At 37.4% G+C, this 10,652-nt stretch overlaps 1 protein-coding gene and 1 non-coding gene across 3 annotated transcripts in view; both read left to right on the top strand.

The window, feature by feature from the left end:
• The window catches only part of BEND6 (BEN domain containing 6), a 58,053-nt gene that overhangs the window by 10,444 nt on the left and 36,957 nt on the right, over positions 1-10,652 (top strand). For both annotated transcript variants that reach the window (XM_074348972.1, XM_010973920.3), the window contains exon 2: positions 9,570-9,715. In XM_074348972.1, the coding sequence (XP_074205073.1) occupies positions 9,596-9,715 (120 nt within the window). In that variant the 5' untranslated portion in view covers positions 9,570-9,595. The remainder of the gene's footprint in view (positions 1-9,569; positions 9,716-10,652) is intronic.
• TRNAA-GGC (transfer RNA alanine (anticodon GGC)) lies at positions 3,284-3,357 on the top strand. The gene has a single exon. It is a non-coding gene; the product is annotated as a tRNA-Ala (tRNA).

Below are 10,652 nucleotides of genomic sequence, written 5' to 3' on the forward strand. Positions count from 1 at the left end.
TTGTTAGCTGTCTTTTTCTTGTTATTAAGAGAAGGAGATAGGATAGGGAAGATCTGAGGATGTCCAGTAGGGCAGGATGGGGAGCTAAACACATTCCTTCCCCACATCACAGTGACATGCATGACAACGTGTGACACCACAGCTTATTGGTAACATTGGCTTTAGTAGAAGTACATCCACAAACTCTGGCCGGATGAGACTGTTTCCTTTTCCTTTCCTATCATGGGACGTTGAAAGTGGTTCAGGTCTAAAGTCCCTCAGACACACTTAGGGTTTCTTAGGTTCCTGCGCTGTCTCCAGTCCAGTCTAAGTCACACACAACGGAGTTGGCAGCACGGCTCAGTCCTCCTAACGTGTACTGATCATCTTTTTAATCAGGGTATTTCCGGATACAACTTGGACATTGAAAACATGTTAAATGTCTTTTGGAAATAGAGAGAGAGAGACAAGAGTGAGTTGAAATGCTCCCCAGAGTTATTAGTAAAACCCAGAAATTTTTATCTAGAAGTCAAGAACACTGGGATGAGAACGCTCTGCTCAGTAGAGCGCTGTGGGTACTTACAGGAGAAGGCACCCAGCCATTCAGAGTCACTCAGATCTTGATCTGCCTTCCTCTAGTAAATACATAATTTAATTAAAATAAATAAATATGGACATCTCCCTCCACCATGTCCCACCTGGCCAGAGGCTGAGCTGAAACTAGTAGCCCATTTCACAGAGAACGTTAAGCCAGCCACTGAATATTTAGAATTACTTTGACAGTATTTTCCTGGGATTTTGGAGCGCAGAGAGGAGGCTTCAGCTTATAATCTGACTTGAGTACTGCAAAGGGACCTATTATGTCTATACATTCCAAAACTGATACACATTAGAAAACAATTGAAAACTTTTAGATATGAAAGTTTATGAAATTATAGGGGTTTTTTTTGTAGTCCTGTACTTGCCTTTCAGGGTTTTTATTTAATTCATAACAGAGAAATTACATTTAAATACAAAAGTGGATGAGATACCTGAATTATATTTTGATTTTCATTTAGTTTCCTTAAATTTGATAATTTTTGTTTTTTAGAATTTCAGAGGTGGCTTTTGCATTTTTGAATCCTGCATTAATTGTATCATTGACAATATTAAAAGTAAACCTAAATGCATTAATAGTTCATATTTTAATTGAATTCATTTGCTTTCATTGGCTGCATGGTTCCCCTTTCTCTATACCTTATTTCTCAGCTATGTTTTTCACAATTTGGATGTTGCTTAGAACATTGTTTTTCAACTATGAGTTATAACACATTAGTGAGTTGTGAAATCAATTTAATGTGCTGTGATTGGCATTGGCTAAAATGAAATAAAATATAGTAGACAGAATAGAAACTGAGAGAATGCATCACATGTGGTAGGGTATGCTCCGTGAAATTTTGTTTTAGGGGTGAGTATGTGTGTGTGTGTGTGTGTGTATGTTTTCTGGATCAAAACATAGTATGTAAAAAAAAAAACATAGTATGTATATTTTCCTGTGAGCTACAATCAAAAAAGATTGAAAGCCATTGGCTTACATTATTCATCCAACCACATATCTTGGAGCAAAGGTCTTATTTAATCTCATCCCCTATAACTACTTGGAGAATTAATTACGTGGTTTCTGTTAGCAAAAAAATAAAAATAAAAAATAAAGAGGAGCAGATAACTACATGGCGAATTTTTTTTTACTAACTATAGGAACTAGCAGTGTTTACTGTATAGCCATATTCATAATATCCCTTCTGAATTTGCTAATTGGCAGATAATATGAACATTGAATCACCTGTTTGTGGAGGTTACAATAGTGGCCTGAAATCTCCTGAAAAGTAGTCATTTTAAAAGAGGTCTGACATGTCCATTCTGGTTGGTCTTGAATGAATTATGTGTTTGTGAAGAAACTGGAGAATTTGCTCTTTAACTAAACCATATCAGCAGGAGGAAATTTTAGTACAGTTAAGGATATTACGCAAACTATGTTTCTGTAAACAGATTTTTCCCATTTTTTTTTTTTTTACTGCAGTGAAAACACATAGCATCAAATTTACACCTTAACTCATTTTTAAGTGTATATAGTGCAGGAGCATAAGGCGCGGTCACATTGTTGTGCAACCATCACCACCATCTGTCTCCAGAACCCTTCATCTTGCAAAAATGAAACTCTAGACCCATTAATCAGTAATTTCCCAGTCCCCTTTCCCCCTCAGCCCTGGGCTTATTTAGTAATATTGTGCATTTAAGTAAGGCACTGGGGAGGAAGATGTTAAAGCAGATGGCCTGCTCTCCGGGAAAAGGAATGAAGAGGAAAGAAAATAAAGCAGGTGATATAGCTTAACTCCTTTTAAATATGGTAACTGAGCCCCTAGGTCAGGGTTTAGCAAACTACTCCTTGTCTGCCTGCCTCCTGTTTCTGTACAGCCTGTAAATTAATAGGTTTTACAGTTTTAAACAGTTGAAAGAAATCAGTACAAGAATAGCATGTTGACACATTGTGACTTGACTATATTTCAATTTTTTAAAAATAGCATATCATGATATGTGAAAACGACATACAATGCAAGTTTCAGCGTCCACAAATAAAGTTTTATTGGAACACATCCACACTTATGTGTTTGCAGATTGCCTGTGGCTGCTTTCCTGCTCTAAGGGCAGAGTTGAGTAGTTGTGACGGAGACCACGTGGGGCAGCCTCATCACTCCGCACTGCTGCTCAGTGCGGCACAGATCACAGGCAACTGTAATAAGGCAACACTGTGTTAGCGCCCTGCATACTGTCATACGGTTGTATGAGATTTTATTTTTTATTACCAGTGCCTGCCAAAGTAAGAAAAGAAAGAGAAAGCTAGACTTAGTGCTTTTAAAGCAGAGTGGAGTATGGGTTATTTTGTTATCAAATTAGAAGGCAGCGCATTTGTGTATTATAGAGTGACACTGTAGCTGTGCTAAAAGAACAGGATGTATGTCAACATTACCGAACTCAGCACTCATCACAGTATTTCCAACTCACAGGACAGCCAGTCCAAAACGCTAGATAGTTTAAAATGAAATATCACAGCAGAATTTCATCACAAAAATTAAAAATGAAAACGAGTCTATAACCAAAATGTTTTTGAGTGGTTCATTTGTTAGCCAAACAAGGAAGGACATTTACCTATAGTGAGTTAATTAAATTGTGCTTTATTGCAGTAGCAATATTCACAGGGCTGGGCAACAAGCACCAATTTTTTTAAAAACATTTTTGTCCCTATTAAAAGAAACCCTAATTGGTGGGGAGGATATAGCTCAGTGGTAGAGCATGTGCTTGGCACGCACAAGGTCCTGGGTTCAATCCCCAGTACTGCCATTAAAAATAAATAAGTCAATAAATAAATACCTAACCGCCTGCATCACAAAAAATAAAACAAAAAAATTTTAATAAAAAAGAAATCCTAGCGGGAATGCAATTTGGTATAGCCACTATGAAAAACAGTATGGAGATTCCTTTAAAAACTAAAAATAGAGTTACCATATGATCCCGCAATCTCACCCCTGGGCATATATTTGGAGAAAACTGTCATTTGAAAAGATATATGTGCCCCAATGTTCACAGCAGCACTCTTTACAATAGCCAAGACATGGAAACAGCCTAAATGTCCTTCGACAGATGATTGGATAAAGAAGTTGTGAGATATAGATATATATATATATCTATATCTCAGCCAGAAAAGAATGAAATAATGCTATCTGCAACAACATGGATGGACCTAGAGCTTATCATACTAAGTGAAGTAAGTTAGACAGAGAAAGACAAATATCACATGATATCACTTATATGTGGAATCTGAAAAAATGAGACAAATGAATTTATTTACAGAACAGACTTGCAGACAGAAAACAAACTTATGGTTACCAAAGGGGAAAGGTGCGGAGGATCAATTAGGAGTTTGGGGCTAGTAGATACAGATTACTATATATAAAACACATAAACAACAAGGTCCTTACTGTATAGCACAGGGAACTATATTCAATATCTTGTAATAACCTATAATGAAAAAGAATATGTATGTACAACTCGATTACTATACTGTACACCTGAAACTAACACAACACTGTAAATCAACTATACTCAGTTAAAATTAAAAAAAACCTATACCCATTAGCAGGCATTCCTTCCTCTACTCCCAAATTTATCACCCCTAAGAAACCACTAATCTATTTTCTGTCTCTATAAATTTGACAATTCTTGACATTTTGTATAAAGGGGACTCACACAATGTGTGGTCTTTTGTGACTGATGTCTTCTACTTAGTGTAACGTTTCCAAGGCTCACTCATGTCATAGCTTGCCTTGGAACCTCATTTCTTCTTGCTGCTGAGCCATATTTCACTGTACGGATATATTACATTCTATTTACCTCTTCGTGAGTTGATAGACATTGGGGTTTTTCTACTTTTTAGGGGTTATGAATAACACTGCTATGAACATTTGTGTACAAGCTTCGTGTGGGTGTATGTTTTCATTTCTGTTGGGTATATACTTAGGAGTGGAACTGATATGTCATATGGTGACTCAATATTTAACTTTTGGGGGAACTCCCATATTGTTTTCCAAAATGCCTGCACTCTTTTACAATCCTACCAACAAAATGTAAGGGCTTTGATTTCCCCCTTTACCATCACTTTTTGTTTTCTGTCTTTTTTGAGTATAGCCGTCTCAGTGGCCGTGAGGAGGCATCTCGTAGTGTTTGTGAGCATTTCTGTAGCGATTAATGACACTGAGCATCTTTTCATGTGCTTATTGGTTATTCGTATATCTTCTTTGAAGAACTGTCTGTTTAAATCCTTTGTCCATTTAAAACGTTGGGTTGTCTTTTTACCATTGCAAGAGTTCTTTATATATCTTGTATACATGTCCCTTATGAGATCTGTTTTCAAATATTTTCTCAGATTGTGTAGGTTGTCTCTTTACTTTCTTGATGGTATTAATGTAATAACAAATTACAAAGCAAAGCAAGTAATTATATGGAAAACTTACACTGAGGAGGTAAAGTCATTTCAGGAACAACTAAGGTGTGACTCATAAGTATGATTTGTGAAAATGTTTTTGTTGTCATATCTGTGAAATCATCGCCTAACCCAAGATCACAGAATTTACCCCGATGTTTTCTTCTAAGAGTTTATGGTTTTAGTTCGTACGTTTAGGTCTATGATCTAAAATTACATTTTGAGTTAATTTGTGTGTCTGTTGTGAGGTGGGATTCCTTTTGCATATGAATATTCACTTGTTCCCGTACCATCTGTTGCAAAGATTCTTCTTTTCCTCATTTAATTGTCTCGGCATTCTTGTCAAAAACTAACTGACCATATATGTAAGGATTTAGTTCTGGACTCTTAATTCTGTTCCAGTGATTTACATGTCAATCCTTTTACAGTACCACACTGTCTTAATTTCTGTAGCTTTGTGGTAAGGTTTCAAATAGGGAAGTGTAAGTCTTCCAAGTTTCTTCTTTTTTAAGATTGTTTTGGCCATTTTGAATCTCTTGCATTTCCACATAAGTTTTGAGACCATCTTGGCAATTTCTGAAAATATCATGTATTATTGAACCAATAACGTCAATGGTGAGCTTCATTCTTGTGGACTTGACCATCATCAGTTCCATGAATTTTTTTCAGATGTAGAAGTTGAATATTCTAACTTGCCCTGTCATACAGCATTTCAGTAGCTTAGCAGTGGTAAATCTTGAGGCTAACATTTGAGTTCAGGGGCAAAACTGAAATTTCTGTGAATAAGAACTGCCCTCAGCTACTTCTATGGAACAGTGAATGGCTTTGGAAATTAGCTTTTGCTGCAGACTTGATAATGCTGACAATTAGCTCATTAACAAATTACAAGGCAAAATTACAAGGCAAAGCAAGTAATTACATGGAAAACTTACAATGAGGAGGTAAAGTCATTTCAATAACAACTAAGGTGTGACTCATAATTAATGTCAAGTGCTTATACACTTCCCCTGCTGTCAGAAGTTAAACAAGGAATGAGATGTTCATCCCCACTCATATCTGCACTGGATATATTTTTCAAGTCCAAATTACATTGCCAGCATTGTCTTTCAGACATCAATGCAAATGCAAAGGAAATTTCCATATTTTGAAATACATTTTTACTATGCGATTGAAGAGTTTCCACTTAACCTTTAATCAGAAGTAATTAATCCACAAGGTAATGGCACACTGAAAGGCAAATATAAAAGAATTTAACAGAAGTCTATAAAAGTCTACTAAGAGATGAATATACTCAGTTAAAGTTATGAATTCATATTGAGAGTTACGGACTTTCTTGATAATGGTTGTATAACATTGTGAATTTGAGAAAGAAAGGAAGGGGGCAGGGCATAACCATTAAAAGAATGAAACAACAATTAACACTAAGATAGCAGAAGATTTAACTCCTGGTAGACCTTGAGGCCCAGGATGGCGGGAGATTTGACTTCCAGTAGACCTTGAGTTTCATTATATGTTCATTGTAATATTAACATGGTGAATGACACACCCACAGGCACCATGACAGTTCTGAGGCTGACCATAAAAGGTCAAAAAGTGGATGACGGCCCAATTCCTGGGAATCCCAGCCCCTTCCCCCAAAGTAGCTGGAATCATCCTCCTAGTTGTTAGCACGTGAAATCACCCAGCCCATAAAAACTAACAACTCCCACACCCCTTGGTCACTCTCTGGCCTTCTGAGATGGCCTACACTCTGTCTATGGAGTGTGCGTCTCTCTGAATAAATCTGTCTTCATTCAGCTAGGGCTCACTCTTGAATTCTTTCCTGTGGAAAGACAAGTGCCCTCACTTGACGGGGTGCATCCCAGGGACTCACCTGGGACATGGCCATCCTCTTGTGCCCCATTTTCCTGTATCAAATATACTAAAAGCCACTGGAAATACTCTTAAAATGGTTAAAAGGGTAAAGATTTAGGTTACGTGAATTTTATCTCAATAAAGAACATAATAAGTTCGTGGATTAATATCAGTACATGGTAGTCCAGTGTGACTTAATTACAAATAATAGACTTTATCAGTGTGAAAGACATTTTCAAGGATAAAATACATAAAATCTCATTACAAGTCAGCATTAGCAAGTGAGCATTTGCAATTAATTTTGATGGTAGGGAACTTTTGAACTCCAATTAAACAAGACGTTATTTTTAAAATTCCATTTTCATTAGCAGAGCTGTCTTAGAAAAGGTTGTACTCCATTATTACTAGTACACATTCAGTTTTATGAATAAAATTTCGTGAAGATTTATTTTCTCTCTTGCTGATAAGCACCTACATGATACCCTTGATTTGGCCTCTCGGCCTGCAAAGCCTAAATAAAATATTTACTATCTGACCCTTCACAGAAAATGTCTTTGACCTTGCTCTGAGTAAACAGATTCAGATATTCGCTAGGAGGGGAGCATTTGTCTCCAGAAGGTTCATACTTGTATATAGCCCTGATTTAAGATTGCTTATGGCAAACACACCCAGAACCTATGGATTTATAACTCCCTGGAGAAGGTCATGTGAGCTATGCAACTCAGAGGTATACAATGGAGATGTGTCATAACTTAAACACACCCACTGTGTGAGGTGACCCCAAACTTCAGGGAGGCCCCACCTACCATTCTAGACCACAGAGCACCTATGTCATATGAGAAGGAAGAACCTACAAAGCCAGCAGGATTTCCTCGACGTCTCCCCACTCTGCCTCTGCCCTCCCATTGCTGGTATCTTTGAAATTATTAACAGAGCTTAGTACTGGGTAAGAGCTCTGATATTCGTGAGTGAGGTGTGATAGTCCAGCACGTGTTAGCTGAAGCACTCTTCAGGTATTTGAAAACCTAAAGTAAGTCTACAAAGAGTCACAACAAACAATTTTGGCAAGGCCGTCCCAAATGTTATTTTATGCTTGAAGTAGAGAATAATGAGTATCTTTTAAAATAGGTAAAAGAACCATATATTCTAAAAGCATTACTTGGTGTAATTTGGTAAGGGGCATAGTTACTTTCTGTTCAACAGTTCCTTTAAGCACAGTCTCTTCTATAGTTAAAGTTTATTATTTGTAATTAAGTATCTTTTTGAGACAGGAGAAAAGGGGGCAAGGCACACTCATTAAAAGAATGACACAGCAATTGGGGAAAACAGGATGAGGCATAAACTGGTTAGAACTAGCTTGGCCCAACATGGCAGAAGGTTCAACTTCCAGTAGACCTTGAACTTCATTATATACTCATTGTAATACATCAGCTGCTAAGTGACACACCCACAGGTGCCATGACAGTTCCGAGGCTGACTAAAAGGCCACAAAGCAGGCGGGGGGGCGGGGGGGGGGCAATTTCTGGAAATCCCCTTCCTTTCCCCAAAACAGTTGGAATAATCCTCCCACTTGTTAGCATATGAAACTACCCAGCCCATTAAAAACTAACCACTACCACCACCACCCTTCTCCGGGGCTGCTCTCCCTTCTGAGATGGCCGTGCTCTGTCTATGGAGTGTGCATCTCCCTGACTAAATCCGCTTTCACTTTATTATGGCTTGCTCTTGAATTCTTTCCTGTGCAAGATGAGATGAGGTGCACTCTCCAGTAATACCTTCATGAAAACAAATCAACGTATGCAAGTAATTAGGATGCTAAGACCAAATGTGCTACATCATGCATACACAGCAAGAGCTAGATTTGCTCATTTTAACCATATTCTACCTAAGAACGATCATCTGCTTTACCAGATTTTGAAAAAAAATGATTCTCCCTTAAAACTTTTATGAAATGTATTGTTGCCTTTGAGATTTTGTTTCCCGTTTTTTTTTTTTTTGCTTTGTTTTGTGGGGGTAAGTAATCAGGTTTTTCTTTTATTTAATAGAGGTACCAGGGATTGAACCCAGGACCTCATGCATGCTAAGCACACACTTTACCACTGACCTATACCCTCCCTGCCATTTCCCCTTCTTTATGGCACTATTCTTAAAATTGCACCAAAGGAAAATCTTCTATCTCAAATCTTTAGAATTTTCAGAAAAACACAAAACAAATGTCTAGGCATTTCTTATTGCTCTCTCTTGGAATGTTTTGATCCTGATGAGATCTGCTATTATTAATGTCTTTTTCCTAAAGATACATAACTTCAGTCCTCAGATAATTTCCATAATTTTGTAATATTCCTACTTTGTTTTTCAGACTCCTCATAACCGATTCACAAGAAAAAAACTTAGGAAGATGGAAAAAATTTATACTATTTGATTTTTTAAGTGATAACTGCCTGCATCTCACATCCTGGAAACATCCTTGGGATGGGGATGAGTTCAAAGACTTCTGAATCAAGTGCAAATGTGTCTTAAATTGGTCCATGGGAGAAAGAACAATCAGAAATATAGAGTGAAATAGGTTACCTGAGTGACGGTGCTATTGTGAAACATACAGCTGGAAATACATCATATTTCCTTTGGTTTGTTTTTCATTGTAAGGAAAAACAGGAACATTTGGACTACGTCCAGAGTAGCACCATCTCATGAGCATTCCCTTTTCCTACAATTTCAGAAAACCTTTGGTAACTAACTGAGAAAATGCAGAAGATCTTGCAAACTGAGGAAATTACCAATACTCAAGCTCTCAGAAAAGGGAAGAGGAAACGGACGGAGACAATGGACTCAGAAAACGCGAACAGTGACGTGGATAAGGGGCAGGTTGGTGTTCTGTGACCATGGCATCACTTTATCACCTCTCTCCACCACAATTCCATAATTCCTCGTAGTTGATTAGTGTTTTCCCCCTCTTCTATTTACTCTTCCCTTTAATTCTTTATTCAACTGGAGGAATAAAGTTCCATATCCTCTTTTTAATGTGGAACAAGTTGAATTAGGAACATACTCAGAAGACGTTTTACCTGCCTCTAGCTGAGTGTGGTCAGTTATGCATTGCTCGACCTTTCCTTGATATTCTGGGAAATTAAGATCAGCAGACTGTCAGGAAATATTTTTTCTGCTCGCAAACCACTGGAGACATTGGACTACCTCTTCCCAAAATGTACTGTCCGCTTTTCCATTTTGATGCCAATTTGTAACCCATTCTCGTCACAGGCTTGGCCAGGATCCCCTTCTTATTGGTGTTTTGTTCATTTATTCCTTTTTGACCCGAATCCACCACTCCCATTCTCCTCCTACACTTAGGACAAACTATCAATGTGTTTATTCTTTTTTTTTTTTTATTGCAGTATAATCAGCTACAATGTGTCGACTTCTGGTGTACAGTATCATGTCCCAGTCATGCATAAACATACATATATTCGTTTTCATATACCTTTCCATTATAGGCTATTACAGGATATTAAATACTGTTCCCCGTGCTATACAGAAGAAATATTTTTTATCTATTTTTATATACAGTGGTTAACATTTGCAAATCTCAAATTCCCAAAGTTATCCCTGCCCATCCCCTCTCCCCCGAATGTGTTTATTCTTTTATCAATGTGTTTATATCTTTTTCTTTGTGCGTCTTTGTACTGCATGTAGTGTTTGTGTACATGTATTTTTGTCTAATTTTTAAAATACATACTCAGGGTTTGAAATTTTTTTTAGTCTGAGTATGGTTCTATGGACATTCAGAATGGTCCAGCATCTGGCA

This window comes from Camelus bactrianus, chromosome 20 (assembly GCF_048773025.1).
Source record: "Camelus bactrianus isolate YW-2024 breed Bactrian camel chromosome 20, ASM4877302v1, whole genome shotgun sequence".
NCBI lineage: Eukaryota > Metazoa > Chordata > Mammalia > Artiodactyla > Camelidae > Camelus > Camelus bactrianus.